Genomic DNA, 18889 nt, shown 5'->3' with positions numbered 1-18889 from the left:
ATTACAGCCTCAGTGCTACCTGCCCCTGCCCATTGCAGCTACCCCACCTGGCCATGGACTCCCAAAACACCTGGCGGGGGCGGGAGGGGGGGGAATTTGAGCACAGGGGTTAGACTAGAAGCAGAAGGCTGGGACACCCCAACTAACGTGCAGCCCTATGGCCTTGCTCCTGGGGCAGGTGGGCAGCCGCCACCAGTTTCCCAGGACTGGAGCTGGCCTTAGCGTAAAGTAGGCAGTCTAAGGCATCAGCTGACGGTAGGGAAGTGAGGCCCACTCAAAACAGCCTGGCCCTACCTACATTGCTTGAGTTCAGCAACATACCTGCAGGCTGCTGACTTCTAATCAGAAGCCAGGCCAGTAATTACATCCTGCAAGAGCAGGTTAAACGGCAGCTGAATGCCATCAGGGTTCAACAGCAGGGCCATCAGCTGAAGCAGCACTCTCAGCCCTGACAGCAGATGCCAGCTTTGTTTCTGGAAGCCAGGAGTGCCTGGCAATCCAGGCCAGACAGCCTTCAGCTCTGCAGGCAGCTGAGGGCGTTTGACAGCATTGGTTCATCTGGGGAAACGCTGTATTCTAAAACCATGGGTTGGTTCTGCGTTACCCAACCCGCCTGGCTGAGCCCCGGGAGGCGATGGGACGTTGTATATGACCCGCTTCCTGCTGCCACCCCCAGATTCAGTCCGATTTCCCCACAGGGTAAGAAGGCGAGGGTCCTCAGGAGAGGACTACGAACTGTTCCCAGAGGCCCCCATCAGGAAGGAAGCAATTTGGGTTGAAATTGTCTCTCTAGCACTGGCACCATGATGTTTTGGAAAGACCCGTGGGCAGGGGCGTGGCCACAAGTGGGCCTGAGCGGGCCACGGGCCACCTGGTTGGCAGCCATGCCCATGCCCACAGCTCTCCTAGGCCCCACACTTGCCCTGCTCCACCGGCCTGCCATGTGCTCCAGCCAGGGAGCCTTGTGCATGAATTGTGGGGGAGGTCTAGGTTGGATATTAGGAAAAACTATTTCCCTAGGCGGGTGGGGAAGCCCTGGGCTGGGTTCCCTAGGGAGGGGGTGGAATCTCCATCCCTAGAGGTGTTTAAGTCCTGGCTTGACAAAGCCCTGGCTGGGTTGATTTAGTTGGGGTTGGTCCTGCCTTGGGCAGGGGGCTGGACTTGATGACTCCAGCTCTAGGAGTCTATGATTCTAATTTCACTCTCCGGGTGTGGCCCAGGATCTCCTGGCTGGTGTTGGGGGGGGGGCAGGTGGCCAGTTGGGGGGCAGGTGGCCCAATTCCTTCCGGCTCCCTCCCCCATCAGTGCCCACCCACCTGAAGTCAGGGCCTACCCAAGTGTCCCTTTCCGGTGGGTGCATGTGCGGGGGCTGAGTCAAAGGCCCGGCTTCTCTGTCGGTTCCACCCATGTAAATCCAACCCGGCGAGCGGGGCTCACAGCACTGCGAGGGAGAGCTCAGTTGGGCCTGACGTCCCTGCGTGTCAGGACACGGAAACAGGCCCCGAGCTGGAGGCAGCTCTAACAAGGCCTCTGGGGTCACAGTGAGGGGGCAGGGGTAAAAGGCAGTTTGAGGCTTGTCCCTGTTGGCAGTGCTAACACCAGTGTTGTACAAAATGGCCTCCATTTTAGCAAGTCCTGTGTGAGGCCCTCCAGGCCTGGTTAGTGGTGGAGCCGAGACCCCACGCTGCAGCTGGGAACCGTGGGGCGTGCACAGCGCCTCTGAAAACCACCCAATAAGGAAGAGTCCCCAAATGAGAGGCCACTGTTGAAAAACGCTGGCCGTTCCCTCCGCCTCGGGGCTGCGTGTGGCTCATGTGATAGCCGCAGCTCCCGGCACGGCCGCCACGTTGCTGGCGCTACGGACTCACGGCTAACGGGCGCCGAGGGGCGGCAGGGCCACGCGGACCAGAGCCAGCCTTCCCAGTGCAGTGGTGGCCTCAGTGCTTATGCAGCATTGTCTTGTTTAGCTGCTTAATGGGCCCCCTTCGGGCGGCTCGTTAATCCGTAGCAGACGAGACCCGGCCACACAGACAGAGTTTACCGAAGCCAAGCTGGCTGTGATTAGCGAGGACTGGCTCCTGCGAGTGTTTTCCGTGCAGAGCCGCCCCAGGCTCACGCCTTTGTTTCACGAGCTCCGCCTGCGTGTGTGCGCGGCGGCGGCTGCGAGCAACGGGACGTGAAGCGGAACAGGCGTCTCCCACAGAAGGGGAGCTGTGGCGTGTGGACAGAACTGGGCCCTCTCGACCTGCCAGCCTGGAGGAACGGCGGCAAAACGGCCAGTAAACAAGGGGAGCAGGAGTCGGAAATAAACCCAGGAAGGAAAGAAACCACCTGGTGCCGGGCGGACAGAGCCAAACGTACCTCATCCTAGGGAAGCTTTCTTTGCTGAAGGGCTCGGACAGCGCTGGGTTCCCTTGGAGCTTCAGATGGGTCAGGCCAGCCAAGCCATCCAGCGGCAGGGAGACCAGCTGGTTGACGGTCAGATCGCTAGCGTGGGGAAAGGGAGGAGGAGCAGCAGGGTTAGGGATTTGCTGAGCACAGGGGGGTGCCCAAGGGAGGCTGGACACGGTGCCCTGGCTGGTCCGAAATCCGGTGCTAAACGGAGAGGCTGGGCGTGGTGCTGGCGCTGGCTGGGGGCCAGTCCCCGTTTGGAGATGAGTGAAAAGATACAGCAATTATTTGGGGAGTGCCATTGCCTGGGCTGCCGGATAGGGGGGCCAAGGGGCTACGGCCCTCCCACTTATTTGAAGTGGACAGGCCCAGGCTGGCCCCTTTGTGCCACAAACCCCGGCCTCTTCCCCTGTGGGTCCTGCCCCTTGGCCAGGCCAGAAGCTAGCACCAGGTGTGGGTAAGAGCCACAAGGACAGCTATGGAGAGCAGGGAAATGAGGCCATGGGCTGTTCTCAAGTGGAGGGACCCGGGCTTCTTGGCTTGGCTTGGCTTGGCCAAGGGGCATGTCTTGGGAGAAGAGGCGGGGCCAATGAGGATGCAGGGCCTCGTGGTCCTCCCACTGTTAGACTCTGTTGCCGTCGGCAACTGTAAGCTCTGGTTTGGTGATCTACCCTACTCTCCCAGACATGGCACTAGAATGCCTTGATCTGTCCCTTAGTCCCACCCCCTTGCCATCCATCACTTCCCGCTTGCTTGAGGGCTGGGTGCTGGGCTTGGGCTTGGAAGGTCGATTGGCGTGGCCCAGCACCACCTCGGCTGTTTGCCACGTGCCCTCGAACATGGCGCCTGCGTGTGACTGCAGCCACGTACGCTGCCCATACGTGAAATGGCCTGCCACGGCCCAAGCGCCCGGCTATGGGCGAGGGGGGCACTTTGCCTCAGCTCTCGTGAAGGGTCAGAGCGGGCTCCGGTCAAACCCAGCCCTTGGCCCCCTGCTCAACCTGCTACGCAGCAGTTCTGGGGACGAGACTCCGGCCCGTTAGCCACAGAGACCAAGGGAGCGTTGCATGGAGGCTACCGAACAGCCACCAGATGACGACGATGTTTGGGCGCCCCGACACATTTAAACAGGTGAGCCGCCCCAGCGTCCTGGCAGGATCCTGCTTGGAGGACCAGCTGTGCAGAGCAAAGTCCCAGATCCTTCAAGGTATTTAGGAGCCTATCGAAAGCAGCCTTGGAGGAGCCATTCTCACTTGCACGTTTTTGCATGGACACCCCAGCGATCAGCAGGGGCCACTGGTGCCTCCTGTCTCTGTGGGGGGGCTTGGACACCCTGCTTCTCACTGGCGGGCCTGGGCACCGGGGCACAGCCCCCTTTCTGCAAAGGAGCCTGATGTGCCCCTCACCCGCACGTCCCTTGTCCCAGGGCAGGGGTCACAGCAACGCGACTTACAGCTTGGTGAGCGCGTGGAGTGTCGCGAAGGCGTCTGGGTGGATGGACTGGATGTAGTTCCAGCTCAGGTCTCTGCAAGGCAAGCGCACGGCAGTGAGGGGGGCTGAGGAGAACGGGGAGGTGCTAATGAGATTGGTAGGCCAAGGTGTGACACACGGACACTGCCCTTCCGAAGTTTCTCCCCACACTCTGGCGAGACCCCTCTCTGACTGAGGAGGGTCAAAATCTCATCAGCTCTCAATGGATGCCCAGTAAACCCCCTCCTGCGTCCCCTCTGCTGGCATGTGCATTCTCCCTCTCCTCTCCCAGGCCCCTTCTTCCCTGCCCCACTCGGGCGGCCGGGCTCTGGGCCTTAGCACTGACTCAAACCCGAGCGGGGTCGCTGTTTGAAATGGGAGCGCTGGAATCCAGCTCTGTTAGTGCAGCGGCTGCACGGCCCTTGTCAGGGCACACACTGGGGATTTGGGCATTGAAACTCTGGGGTACCTAGCAGCTCATGGCTTCCCCTTAGAGCCAAGCCAGCAGGCTCCTGAGCCAGGTCCCCTCCTGACAGTGACTTCACGGTGACACCGCAGGGAGGCCTGGGAGTGGGCAAGCGGGGCCAGGCTGTGCATGGGTCGGGTGTGCAAGTGTGTGAGCAGTGCTGGCATGTTTGCCTTAGCAGGTGTGATCGGTGTGTGGTTGTGTGTCCATAGTAGGGATGGGAACAATTAGTCGACTAGAAAGAGGCAGCGAGGGGATGGGAGGGTAGGGAAGAGAAGGGGGTGCTTCAAAGCAGCAGCACTGTGTGGACCCTGGGGCCAGATCCTGGGCTCCATGTGTTGTCACTGCTTTGAAATGCTGCTTGCAGCCTGGGCCAACTGGGGACATCTCCGCTGACTCCGGGCTCCATGCAGTGCTGCCACTTTGAAATGCCGCAGGAAGCACGGGGCGAGTGGAGGGCTGCTTGAGTCTCCTGCTGGCCCCGTGCTCCCTGCAACGCTTTTGCCTGTGAAGTGTAGCAACAGCCCTGGGGCGGCAGCAACCCTTATCGACTAATCAAATAGTCAATGCAAATTGCATCAACTATTCCATTAGCCAATTAATCTAAATTTAACATCCCTAGGCCATAGGGTGTGTGTGTGTGTAGTTAGTACAGCAGGATCTAGTGGGAGAATGTGTGTAGTCAGTATATGTGGCACATCTGGTGCCCAGTGTCTGTCTGGTACCTGGCTGTGAGCCCACAACAAAGATCCCCGCGCTTCCCTGGGCTGGCAGAGACTCAGCTGTACTCACATGGAGCGGAGGGCTGCGAGCTGCCCAAAGGTGTCTGCTCTGATTTCATGGATCCTGTTGTGCTGGAGGCCTCTGAAAAGACAGAGAGGCTGGCATGAGCGGGGTGTCTCCAGGCCCCTGGCAGCAGAGGAAAGCCTGGCCGGCCGGCATAAAAATCCCTGCTCTTTGAGTTTGCCAAACCTGCTCTGATTTCAAGGGGTGAGTGGGTCAGGGTGCAAAGTAAGCCAAACCCCACCCTCTCCAGTGCAGTTCTGGGCCCATAGCACAGCCTCTCTCCCATGCATATTTCAGGGGTGTGATGCTCCCCCCCACATGCTTTATGAAAATTGGCTGGTGAATATAGATGTGCATAACTCGGAGATGCTTTGGACAAAACACCTCCTGTGACCCACCCATTTTAATGTTCCAATCAGCTGGCTCTGTAGAGCCTATTTTGGTGCGTGTATCCTTGTATGTGAAGTTAGAAAAGTGAAGGGTGAGTCTGTGTATAGTTTTAACTGTGCTAATGAGAGCCATTACTGGTGCTAAGGATCAACTTAACAACGTGTGAACAGCCTCGTTTGGCCTGTAAGTCCAGAAGGTGGTTGGTCTGGAGAGACATGTGACCAGACCAGCTGGTGCTATAATCCATGTTGAACCTGGTATTTTTCCGTGAAAGGCGGGAATGTAAAATAAAGGGTTCCTGTCCTGGGGGAAAGACTGGGAAGCAATCCCCCTTTGTCTTCTGCTGGCCTGGGAAACAGACCTGCATTTTCTTTTCATTTCAATTCTGTAACTTCCTTTGATCTGTCTGTTTTCATGTGCAACCACTTCAACCCTACTGTGTGTACTTCATAAAAACACTTTTGTTTGCGATCAGAGCCGGTGTAAATAAGTGTTACTGGGGGGTAACCACTGTGCACATCTCTCTTTCTTCGATAAAGGGAGTTTACCTGATAAGTTTTCCCTGTGTAAAACTTTGACATAGAGAAAGCTGGATTTATTGGGGGGGGGGGGGTTGGGTCCTGTTTGGGGCTTGGTTTTCTGGGTGCTGAGTTCTAGAACTGCATGAAGTGGTTGAGGGTCTGCACAGGGGGATGGTAACCCCAACTCTGAGCCTTGTTTGGGGGAGACCAGAGGATCTGGCCCAGCAGGACAAGGTCATGGGGAACCCCAGAGAGCAAGAAGGCAGGCGTCAGTAGCATGAACAATCCTCAGGATTGTTCTTCTGTGACTGCTCCGTCACAAGGGAATCTGTGTCCAGTGTTAGTGAACCGAACTTTTCACCCCCACATGGATACAAGTCCTGGCAAAAGCCCGGCTGAGTTTTCATCTCCTTGGAACTGGATCTGCCACGTCTTGCTCAGTCCCTGGGGTCTTCTGAGAGCCAGGACTGTGTCGTAGACACCGAGAGGGCCCCCGTCCCCGAACCAAGCTTTGAAGAAGAGAATCTCTCGACTCACATTTCTTCCAGCCGCTGGCACCTGTGGAGACTGGGCAGCTCCTCGATTTGATTGTGCGAGAGTTCGCTGTGGGAAAGGAATGCCACAGACGTGGCAGGAGATTAAAAGCAAAACTAGCCATCCCCAAAGCCTTCTTGGAAAGCAGATATTGCTGAGCAGGGGAGCGGGCTGACCTTGGGCGTTGCAGCTGGAGAAAGCAGGAAACCCCGGCACAGAGGGATCTCCGCTCAGCGCACACCTGTCACTTGGCACGACTTTCCTCCTTCCTTTCCTTGCATTATGCACGCATGGCTTAATGGCTCACCTGCTAATCCAGCCCCCACGCAGCTCCAGCTGTCAGGGCGACATGCTTCTACAGCTGGGGACAGGCTTTTCTTGGGGGGCAGGGCTGTGCAGTTCTCCCCGACCCCTCTCAGAGATAGCTGAAAAAACTGGGGGTGCCTGCTTTTGCCTGCGTGAAGCCTGGTGTTCACACAGGTGCATGCAAAGGCTCCCCTCCCCCCGAACTGGTGAATGCACGAGCGCTACAGACACCAGAGGCCAGCCTAGCTCACGGGGTAGTCCAGGGGGGCTGCCTGTTCTCCCTGGTGTCGCATATGCACCAAGCTGCATGCCTGGCCTGGTCCTTCTCTGGCCTGCTCATCTCCTCCTCTCCCAGAGATGTGGAGTGTGCCATCACCACTTGTGCAAGATGTTCTGGCCTGCCAGCTGCTTCTCCTGCATCCCACAGCATCACTCAAAACAGGATCCCCCCCCCCATTCTCACTCTGCCCTCTGCACCCCACACTGCACCAGTCAGCATGCGTTTGCCCCCCCCCCCCGCTGCCACACCTGTTAGTCCTTATACTTTGTACTTCTGTGGCATCATCCACTGCATCCATGCCTGTTCCAAACCTGAACGCTGCCTCCTGTGAGCGACTGTCCCCGCTGTATGAGCGGGGAAACCGAGGCGCAGAGCAATGAAGTGACTCACCGAAGAACGTACAGTCAGTGACAGAGCCAGGCGCAGAGTCCAGGAGTCCTGACTCCTGGTGGGTTCAGTTTAAATTCAGCCACAGGCTTCCTGAGCGATCTTGGGCCCGTCAGTGGGGTCTCAGTGCCCAGTCTGTCCCATGGGGCCAGTAGCATGGCCCTGCCCCACAGGGATGTGGTAATGGGGGCCAGAGAAGTACCTTAGAGAAAGTGTCTCTTGCTTTAACCACTCTACCATGCCACACAGACACTGACCCTCATCTGAGATCACTAAAAGAAGAGACATATTTTCAAGAGCCTTTCTGTCTCCCATCCACAGCAAATAGAATTAACAGCTTGAGGTGGAGAAAAGGCATCAGGGAAATTATTGAGAGGCAAAATCCTCCAGTCCATGGAGGAGAGCAAAGCATGATTGGTAGAGCTGATCAAAATGTTTCCGTCCAACCCATTTTTCAAGAGAAAGTGGAGTTTTGACTTGTACATTTTTTCACAAAACTCTCTCTGCTCTCTGCGGAAAATTTGGACTTTTTAAAAAAACGCCCAAATATCCGAAGACTGAAACAACGTAGCCAAAAGCAACATGTCAGAATGGCTGTCCCGGGGCCTCACAACCACTGGCGCCCAGGTGCGTGAGCGCTCCCATCCTCCCCAAGCGGCCTATGCCGCCCACAATTCGCCATGGCCACGGACACCACAGTGGCTCAACAACAAGGGAGGCCATGGTGCATGATGGGAAATGTAGTCTATCCAAAGAGACCGATCCATGGAAGAGAACGGGGGCCTAAGTTATCAGCACTGCAGCTCGCACGTGGCACCTTGGCAGCATTTCCAGATCAAAGGTTCTTTTCCAAAACTTTTCAACTGAATCGTTTCAGTTTTTAATTTTTTTTCCAAAATGTTGGAATTTTCCATGGGGGAAAAGCCCCCATTTTCCAACCAGCTGACCTGAAGGTCACACATCAGATTGGGAAAAACTTGGGACTGATTCCCTCTCCCCCCCCCCCCGCCGCCTTACTGTCCCCAATGTTTGCCACTGCTGGACTCCTGATTTACACCAGGTGACCGAGAAAGGACTCAGGCCCACCATGAACAAAGACGTTCCCCTAATTAGTGTTGCATTGTAGGCACAGTGGGCGCCTTGTGCCTCCAGGACTTGTGCCTGGTAGGCCTCAGAGGCCTACATTTTTTCAGTCCCATGCCTTGTACAAAGGGGGTAGGGTTGCCATGGGCACCCCATGTAAAGCAGGGGCATAGCACGACCAGGCTGAGTCGGTAGCACGTTGTTCCCACTCCGCTCCACCCCAGTGAATAGCGTACAAAGGCTCCGAGCAGAGTCAAGTCACGCCCAGCTAACATCCTGGAGCCCAGAGGTGCCTCCCTGGGACTGGGCTGGGGTCAGACAAGCAACTCATCGAACAGGACAGTGAAATACGGCGGAGAAATGTGCGGGTTACTCACAGCACTCGGAGGCTGGGCAGCTGCTGGCACATCCCTCTGGGAAGTAAACGGATCCCGGCCCGGGTTAAGGTCCTGGGGGCAGGAAGGAGACAGAAAGGGCTATTGAGAAGCTGGCAGGCAGGGAGCCCAGTCCTGGCTAGGGGAGGACAGAGCAAATGAAAGAGCAGAGCACATGGTGAGGAATTAAAGGTGGCTGGGGAACAAGGCGGGAAGGCCTTGCGCGGGGCTCAGGGTGTGGAGGTAGGAATTTAACATGCCCGGGGCGTGCGGGTTGCTTGGTTTTACACAAACCTGCCCATGGGCTTTGAATGAGCCGGTTTTGCAGTGACCACACTCTGGACATGCAGCGCCAGGTCTGGACACCCGCCTTCTGGGGATCGGGGCTGGTGGAAGGGGCCGGGTTGAGATTCTACAGAAACAGTTTGTGAATCTTGCCGATCTCCCGTGAGTGTCAGGGTCCCAAAGAGACGGGTCCTGGCACTGACAAGGGAGCCGGCCTTCCAGAACGCTGAGGTCAGCTGAGGGCAGAGCAAGGCTGGGAAGGCTCATCCAGGGCTCCCAGTGCTGGGTGGGTTCTGGGCTGAGCAGGGATAACACTAAGCCAAACGGGTTCCAAGAGGCATTCAGGCACCTCCATGGCAAGGCTGCACATTTCACAGCATCTGGATTTCTTGGCCTGGCCCTCCTTGTCCTCCGCCCCCTGGCAGAGCAGCCCCCGGGGAGTGAGGCAGTGGCACAGGGAAGGAATGGCGGGGGCTGGATATCACTTCTGCAGCCCGCGGGGAGGTGGCAGAGGGCCAGAGAACACACGGGCGGGGGGGAAGGGGGAGGCGCTACCGGCAGCAGCTGCAGGAAGGAGCCTAGAGGACGGGCAGTGGGGTCTGCTGTGGTGTCTAAGGCCCATCTCCTCGGAGGCAGCCCAGCGGGAAGGATACCCTGAGGCACAGGAAAGAGGGAGTTTGCCACTCACAGAATTTCTAGGCTGGTGGTTCCTTTCAGGTCTGGGAATTCCCTGATGTCTCTCGCTCCATTCAATGACCTGCAGAGAAGGACGGACACGCTCAGGGCGGATTGGAAGGAGCCAGGGCAGGTGCTGGTGCTTCCAAATCCCCCCTTCTCCCAAGTGCTTTGGCAGCCCAGATAGGCAGCACATCCTTTCCTGAAGCCACCTCTCCCGGGAGTATGCCGCCACCGGCAGGGCATGGAGCTGACGGTCTACGGAACCAGAGACCCAGGCGTTTACTCCCCAGGAAACCGCCCACTCCAAACCCTGACATTCTTGGCAAATTGTTGTAAGTTAAAGAACTCACGGGCAGGGATCTCCTCCACGCTCCCTGGTGCCTCCGCCCCATGGCACTAAAGAACGCTGCATGGTTCTCGTTAGGCTTTCTTTTATTAGCTGGAGCATGTAACAATGCACCCGGCGGCTTTATGAGACTTGTAAAGGGAGCTCGTTTGAGGTTCCCTCTGCCACGGGCCCATCTGCCGCACACCAGCGACTGCAACACACTCCCCGGGCGGCCTGGCTGGTCCAGAGGATGCCTCACAAACTGGCGAGGGGAGCCAGAGGAGATGCAGGCTAATGCATGTCGGGGAAAGGGCCAGCTCACGCCAGCGGCATCGCCACGCCCCCACGGTGTTGCAAGGGCTGGGCAGTGCCGCACAGCAGCGTGCGACGCGGCACAGGGAGAATGCAGCACGTTGATGAGCATCTGCGGCTCGCACGGGGCCCTGGCACGTGGATGTCTGGTGAGCGGGACGGTGCCCCAGGGAGGGGCAGGCTCCAGTGGGGCTCGCTGTGAGGCAGGAGGCCCCGCTCAGAATGGTTGCGCTGCATGAGCATGGACACCTGGGTCGTTCCCATGGGCCATGCAGCGCTCTGCCAAGGTCCCAGACCCGAGGGCTGGCTAGGCCAAGGGAGAAGGGATGGAAGAGTCCCGGAGGCTCGGATTGCCCCTGGCGTTACCTCTCTCAAGGCCTGAGCGATAAACTTACAGAGTGTGCAGCTTTGGCAAGAACTGGAAAGCGGACTGGCCCACAAACTGGATGGGATTGTCATAAAAATGGCTGGAAAGGAGACAAAGGCCCCGCTTAGGTTACCTTGTGCGGACTGGAGGAGACGCCAGCGTGAGCCCAAAGCAGCGGGCGCGATGGGGAATGAGCTGTGCAAGAGCTTCCGGCAGCTAGTGAGGAGCCCGCCTGCTCCTGCTAATTCCTGCCCACGCTCCTGGCTCCGATCCAGGCTGGGCCCAGCTATCCTGCTTTGCCCACTGGGCTGCAGGTGCTGCTGATCGCGACTGCTCTGGAGCCAGGACGAGGGTGCGGGGGGTACTCACGGAGCTGCGCCTGGCGCATGGTGCCGCGTGTCACTCTGTGACGTGTTTCCCATCCCCCTGAGCAGAGCAGTCCCCGTGTCACCCCCTGTCACTCCCCAGCACCCACCTGTCAGGGCTCCCACGATTCATCCCTCAAAACGTGGCGGGGGAAACCCTGCAGGGGGGATGGGAGTGGTGCCAACTCCCCATGGGCCTGCCTCCCGAAGGGGCTTGGCTCCGCTCTCCCTCGCCGCTGGCCTGGCTCTCACAGCCCGGTTCCAGGCAAGGGCCTGCCAGCTTATGCTGTGCAGGGGTGGAGCAACCCCTCCTCCGTGGGCAAATGACCTGTTCCCCTCACCCCTCCTGGTACTGGCTTCCTGTGAGACTAGATGGGGGGGACACACGGGAAAAGGGGGGGTTAAAGGGCAGAGAGGAACAACCAAGAGCCAAACCTTCATCTTACATTAGGGCTGTTCTTCCCGCCCATTCCCTCCCCGCCTCCACCGGCACGTCAGAGTACCACCGCGGGAAATTGATGGACAGAACCTCCAGCCAATGGAAGGAGGCTCCCAGTTCCCCTGTCCTGCGCGGAGGGATGCAGCCCCCGTTGCTTACATGGTTTGGAGTAATGGATTCCCCACAAACGCCTTCTCCGGAATAGCCTGGATGTGGTTGTGATGGAAACCCCTGTGGGAAGAGAAAGGCCCGGCTGTGACTGGGTCAGCAGATGGTAAGAACACACCTGAAGAGGGGGAGAGGGGTCTGAAGCTAACGCCACAGACACGCTGCCTCTAGGGGCCCGATCCCAGGAGTGGAGCTCCGTGAGCGCTGGGGCTCTAAGCCAGTCCACGTGAGCGCGAGACGTGTGGTGCGGGTGAGACTCAGGGGTCAGTTACAGCAGCCCAGGGTCTGATCCGTTAGCATCTCCCAGTGACGGGAGGTCCTGTGAGGGATGATCTAATGGCCCCTTCCGGCCCTAAACGCTATGGCTCTAGTGGGCTTTGGCTCAGGTGCTTGGCCAGCCTGGGGAGCCGCGAGGTTGGGGGGTGCATCCTGGCCTCCCGGTTCCACGTGGGCTCTCCCCGGTGTCCTCCCCCCCACATTCCGCCACAGCTGTTAACAGCCATCACCCTTGGCCTGCGGGCGTCACGCCTGTAGAAATGTTCTTTCCGTGCTAATGAGGCCCTGGGAGGCATTTACTGCCCTGCCGGGGAGGAAGAGCTATTTTAATGGGGGTCCCAAAGGCGTGCGGGAAGAGATCAGAGGAAGCCCAGGAAGACTTGGCGTGGCCCCCGCTCCCCTGCTTGGCTCTTGATTAGTTACTGTCTCGTGGCAAATTCCGTTTAGAGGGAATAAATAAGAAGGCTCACAGCTCCTGCAGCCGGCCTAGCGTCCTGACGGCCACTGGGAATTCCAACAGCTTGTTATAGTTCAGGTCCCTGAAAGGCAGAGCGGAAAAGCAGTCATTAAGGACGTGCGAGGAGCTCAGCGGAGCATAGCCATGCTCTGAAGGGATGGAAACTTGGTTATTAAGCATCGGAGATGGGTTTTTCCAGCCGCGCCGACCCAGCCACCAACGTCTGGAAACAGCCCGCATTCCTGCCGCAGGAATATTTCCAGCTAGGGGCATTGTCAGGCCCGGGCCAGAGCAGGCCCTGGCTGCCTTGAGGATGTGACTGTCTGGACCCCTCATCCCCTGCCCCCCAACGTTCCTCAGGGTTGGCCCATGTCTGGCTGATTCACTATCTCCAGTGGGCCCAACCCCTCGCCCACCTTCTGGAGTGTCGCTCCCACATGCTATTGTAGTTAAACATTTGCCGCATGCCCTGCAGGGTCACATCTGGGCGCGTGTACACAAACGAGATACAAGCAGCAGCTGCCGATCCTCGGGGAAGGGCCACCCGTCTGACCCCCAACTCCCAAATGTGGTGTGCCGTGAGGAGCAGGGGCTTGCCTCCGGCTGGAGGGATGGAACAGGCGCTCCAGGAGCCCTGACGTTAACTCCCGAGGTTCATGCTTTTGGGCCGGGGACTGGCGATCCGGCGCTGAATGCGAAGGCGAGGCGCAGAGGTGCAGGGTTAGCCCCTGGGGAGCTAGTGACACTGGGGAGCACAAGAGTGGGGAGTGTAACTGTGACGTAGTGGGGGTACCTGGCTGGTTCCTATGCTGCTGGCTCTGGGGTAACCCCCACTGGCTGCCATGGGTACCACGACCCAGCAAAACAGGATGAGTCACTATGCAAAGGGACCTCTCAACTGGTATGGCCAGACACCCCCCATGGAGAGGAACAAAGGAAGGTGGATGCTGCCCTGGGTGGGGTGGCAGGGCTGGAAGAGGGTTGGTTAGTTGCTGGTTGGGAGCATGGAGGAGACAGCCTAGGGAAAGGGGCTGGAGTTTAGGGGCCCAGTCTCCCCCATCTCAAGGGGGCCTGAGGCATCCTAGCCCAGCTCTGTGACCAGATTCCATCTGTGCTGTGCTGTATCCGGGAGAGGCAATAAACTTCCTCTATTCCACCGGCTGGTGCAGTCTGTTTGTGCCATTTCGGGGTGCAGGAGACGGAGGACCCCCAACGCGCCATCACAGTAACTAACCACGTTAGGGAGATTATGGCAGTGTACACAGCAGTATGGACAGTAGCGTAACTTGCTAGTGTATCTATTGCAGAAGCAATAGTTGTACCTTACAGCCGGGGGTTGGTTTCATTTAGCTCGCAACTTTCCGCTTCCTCCTGTTAGCTGCTGCTCTCCTGACCCCTCATCATGTGCAATTCACCCTGTGTGTCTGAGTGGCCGTTTGAGCAGTGACGGGGGAAGAGGCGATGCAGGTGAAATGGTGGCCGGTAGGTGAGATGCTAATGGAGGTCTGAATGGGTGTTGCGCACACGGTGGGGAAGGAGTAAGGTGTGATCACAGCAGCTTAACCACTGATCCCACATCAGTGAGATCAGTGGAATATCTCTGCTGGACTTCAATGATCTTTGGCTATGTCTAGATTGCAGGCTTCTTTCGGAAGAAGCTTTTTTCGGAAGAGATCTTCCAAAAAAACAGCTTCCGAAAGAGCGTGTCCACACTGCCAAAGTGCATTGAAAAAGTGATCTTCGAAAGACTGAATGGATGCTCTCTCACACGTAGAATCATCGAATCATAGAGCTGGGAGAGACCTCAGGAGGTCATCAACTCCAGCCCCCTGCCCTAGGCAGGACCAATCCCAACTAAGCTGTGATTGCAATGGATGGAATGGCAGCCCGGGTACCTGGGCTTTTTCCTCTTTCCTCTTCTTCCGAAAGAACTCCCGCTTCCCCATCCACACATGAAAGAGCTCTTTCAGAAAAAGGGTTCTTCCGCATAAAATGAGGTTTAGCAATGCCAAAAAACCCCCTCTGTTCTTTCAATTTTCTTGCGGAAGAATGCAATTGCAGTGTGGACAGAACTGAAGTTTTGTCGGAAAAATGGTCGTTTTTCCGACAAAACTCTGTAGCGTAGACATACCCTTAGACTCATGCCCATTTCCGGCAGTCCCATCCCACCCATGCCAGGTCCTGCTGAAGGTGGGTTTGCCCTAAACACTAGGGTAAGAGAGTGGGGGCGGCTAGCACAGGTGCCAGAGACAGATTACATTCTCCCTCACGAGGGGTATCCATCCTAGAGCTTCAATTCTGGCAACGGAGACGTTCCTTGCAGAAGCAGCTCCACCTTGAGATGGTACAATCCAGTTCTCCTGACCCCCACCACAGGCAGGGCCCCAGGACACCTCTTTGTAGATAGCACTTGGCATTACAAAGTGTGAGTGTCATGTGACTCCTTTCTCCTGGCAGGTACCTCCGTGGGTTTTAGGAGATGAATCCCTTGGGATTTTAGGGCAATTACTGACTCCTGCAGATTGCTCGGTAATTACACTTAATTGTCCTCAAAGTGATTACACCGAACCTGGATTGCTGGAAAGAACCATGAATTTACAGCAAAGTGATGGTATTTGCCGCCTAATTAACCGCAAACTCCCACCTTCTGGGTCCCCACCTGCTAATTACCCTCGAATTCTCCACCCCTACATGGTAATTACCCTGTAATTCTCCCAGTGGCCCCGCCCCTACATGGTAATTACCCTGTAACTCTCTCCTGGTCCCTCCCCTACATGGTAATTACCCTGTAACTCTCTCCTGGCCCCGCCCCTACATGGTAATTACCCTGTAACTCTCTCCTGGCCCCGCCCCTACATGGTAATTACCCTGTAACTCTCTCCTGGCCCCGCCCCTACATGGTAATTACCCTGTAACTCTCTCCTGGCCCCGCCCCTACATGGTAATTACCCTGTAACTCTCTCCTGGCCCCGCCCCTACATGGTAATTACCCTGTAACTCTCTCCTGGCCCCGCCCCTACATGGTAATTACCCTGTAACTCTCTCCTGGTCCCTCCCCTACATGGTAATTACCCTGTAACTCTCTCCTGGCCCCGCCCCTACATGGTAATTACCCTGTAACTCTCTCCTGGCCCCGCCCCTACATGGTAATTACCCTGTAACTCTCTCCTGGCCCCGCCCCTACATGGTAATTACCCTGTAACTCTCTCCTGGCCCCGCCCCTACATGGTAATTACCCTGTAACTCTCTCCTGGCCCCGCCCCTACATGGTAATTACCCTGTAACTCTCCCCTGGGCCTTCCTCGCCATGTCCCTGTCCTGGTTTAGGATATCAGGCTGGGTGTCTCTGTGGCAGTGATGTGGCCGCCAAGCCTGCCTCAATGCCTTGGAAAGGAAAGGAATTAAAATCACCTAAAATGCCCCAACCCTGGCAGCCTCCCCTCTTCCTGCAGCACACAGAGCTGTCCCCGCTGCCTGGGCCATTGTTGGCCCCACGCCCCCGAGCGTCCTGTCACATTTCCAGGTCTCTCTTGAGCTGTGCGGGTTGGGATCCCCCAGGGCTCACTGGGAACTGCCTCTGGGAACTGAGGGGAGGATACAAAGGCCGCTATCCTTAAGCAGGTCACACGAGAGAGCTCCCTTGCCAGGCATAGGTTGGCTTAACATGTTACAGAGCTCCTGGGTCAGTACCTGTAACGCGTCAGTTTCTCCAGCAAATCTGCTACAGGTAAGCTGTCCGGGACACGGGAGGCTGCTTGTGATTGGTGGGGAGAGCATTTCTTGTTATCTGATCTATGGCACTTTGCTGACCCCCATCGCCAGAGTATCTGACCATCTCACAGTCATTAATATATTTATTCTCTGCAGGGCAGGACTCTTCTCACATTGTACAGATGGGAAACTGAGGAACAAAGGCAAAGGGGCTTGCCCAAGGTCATATCAAAAGTCTATAGGACAGCCGGGATCTGCATCCAACTCTCCCAAGTCCTATGCCAATGCTCTAACCAGTGGGCCAGCCTTCCTCTCTCACTTAAAAAGTTTCAGTCAACCGAAAAAGGATCTGAGATGATACCATGTGGCTTACCTGACCGATCGCCACAGGTAATGTTCCCTCTAATCTTTTCCACCAATGTGCAGATTTTTTTCATCCACATGTGGAATAATTTTATGTGCACCGAGACACGTGTGAATGTGCACCACCAGAAGAAACACAAAACCTAGCTCTGGGCGCTCTGCTAGTCAGCTGGGAAGCATTTGAATCACTCCTGAGTGGCTGCCCAAGCATAGCTTACAGGAGTATCTGACCACAGAGGTGAGTTTCACCCCAACAGACAAAGGGTATGTTTGTGAGAAGTCAATAGGAAGAAAACGCTTCCCAACAGAACCCAGGCTTGGCTCACAAATGATTCACTAGTTGAAGAAAGCGTCTTGATACGCAGCCAATATTATTTGCAAGGAATAATTCAACAAGCTCTAATATTTGCTCCTCTCTTGCTCTGAAATTGTGTTTCCTTTCCAATTTCTTCCCCTTTCCGGCAGGCTGCCACACAGGCTCCCTTCTCTTTCATCAGAAGACTAAACATTTTGTTTGCACATCAGCGTGTCTGCAAGTATGTACAGGAATAGTTCCTCCTGAATAAATACACACATTCTTCCTAACACTGCGAGCATCTCCAGATTCTCCCGCCAACACTTGGCAGATACAGGGTGTATTGTATGCGGCAGATCCCTCTGGGTAGATGAGCCATCTCTGAACTCTGTCATGTATTGTGCTGGCTGGGAAACTGAGGCAGATCCAGGTGCGTGCTGTTCTAGGCTGTCTGGAGGTAACTCTGGGCTGTCTGGGAGAGATGCTGGACTTTCCCACAGGATCCTGCTGTCTTCTGTCTCAGTGATCCCAAGGAGCCTCCATCCTGGAAGAAGAAACCAATTGCATCTGCCAGCACCTCTGCTCTGTGGCGTTAGAGGCCTATCTGTCTCAATCTATGCCAGGCTGGCTGGTCCATCTCCGGGGTGCACCCCACGCCCAAAAATGCTGATCTGCGTTGAGTTTCCATCTCACTCAATGCAGTGTGGCCAAGAAGCAGAGAGATGTTTTCACTTCTCTGACTTGTCCCCAAATCTGACTCATGCAAAAAAGCCCTCCTGTAACTACTGAGAAAAACTTCAGACTTGGCTTCCAGTGGGAAGATCTCTGGCCCTGTTCTGTAGAGAGCAAACCAGCACCCTTCCACTCCCACCAATGGGAGGGAAGCTGCAAGGATGAGTAAGGGCATTGGCTAAAGAGGACAGGTACTTCCCAGATTCCTCAGCTCGAGAGAGCTGCAGCTGTGACAAGCCACATGGTAGCGGGACCCTTCTGAATGTTCAGCCAAGCTAATTCTGCTAGGATGCAGCCAGAGATACTTCTCCATAAGGATGAGACCTTGTTCACCTTGTCTAACCTGCCCTGGTTTTCCTGTGGGTGACGGAACTTTAATTCTGTGTTTTGGGAAGCTGGACAAGGCAGAACGCCTGGCCCTAGGGCAGGCCAGAAGGCGTTTTGGCATTGACTTCAGTGGGGACATGGCTTCACCCACAGAGTCTCTACACCCGAAGAGGCCCTATTTGTGGAGCCAGGATTGGAGAAGGAAGTCGCCCATGGCTACAGCACTGGGGCCTTCCTAGCTTTTCTTCTCCTGGGATGCTGAACGGTGCCTCTGAGAGAAGGGAATGTACAACCCAAGGGAAGGGAATGCTTTAGTGCCTTCTTGCCACCTTTGTGTCCTGACCCTGGGCTGCCCTGGAGCACTCAATATAACTTTGCCCTGAGGGGGCCTGTTGAAGGTACAGTAATCACCGCTAGGATCACCTGGCATCTGACTTCCCCCAGCCCCACACCAGACTTGGGACGGGAGCCTTGGGAGGCAGCATTGTTATGTTTTCCTTCTGTTGGGCCCGTGCTGGGGGCATTCTCCCCTGGCCAGATCCGAATATTTTCCAGCCACTTTATGCACCTTCGACCCTGTTAGGTGGAGTAAAGAGACCAGAGAAGGGTGGGGAATCTCACCCATGTTCTCTAAAAACTCACGGAAATCTAGTTGAAAAGCACATTCTCCAGGTACTCAAGTACAATGCTGATGAAGGGAGTATAAAGATGAGAGACAGATGTGGTAGATGAAGAGCTCTCTATTTGAGAGAGTTTGTGCATCTGTCTGTCTGTCCACTAGGACACCATCCTTCTGCG

The 18889-nt window shown here is 56.3% G+C and overlaps 1 protein-coding gene across 5 annotated transcripts in view; it reads right to left on the bottom strand.

The window, feature by feature from the left end:
- Positions 1 to 18889, bottom strand: part of LGR6 (leucine rich repeat containing G protein-coupled receptor 6) — a 168106-nt gene that overhangs the window by 17357 nt on the left and 131860 nt on the right. For all 5 annotated transcript variants that reach the window (XM_075910202.2, XM_075910201.2, XM_075910204.2 and 2 more), the window contains 9 exons: positions 12677 to 12745; positions 11922 to 11993; positions 10987 to 11058; positions 9962 to 10030; positions 8992 to 9063; positions 6562 to 6627; positions 5120 to 5191; positions 3845 to 3916; positions 2362 to 2487 (listed from right to left, as the gene is read on the bottom strand). In XM_075910202.2, coding sequence (XP_075766317.2) covers positions 2362 to 2487; positions 3845 to 3916; positions 5120 to 5191; positions 6562 to 6627; positions 8992 to 9063; positions 9962 to 10030; positions 10987 to 11058; positions 11922 to 11993; positions 12677 to 12745 — 690 coding nt within the window. The remainder of the gene's footprint in view (positions 1 to 2361; positions 2488 to 3844; positions 3917 to 5119; positions 5192 to 6561; positions 6628 to 8991; positions 9064 to 9961; positions 10031 to 10986; positions 11059 to 11921; positions 11994 to 12676; positions 12746 to 18889) is intronic.

Source organism: Pelodiscus sinensis, chromosome 27, assembly GCF_052426305.1.
Source record: "Pelodiscus sinensis isolate ZL-2025 chromosome 27, ASM5242630v1, whole genome shotgun sequence".
Lineage (NCBI taxonomy): Eukaryota > Metazoa > Chordata > Testudines > Trionychidae > Pelodiscus > Pelodiscus sinensis.
Note: the sequence above shows the minus strand (reverse complement) of the source record. Positions and strands in the feature narration are given on the sequence as shown.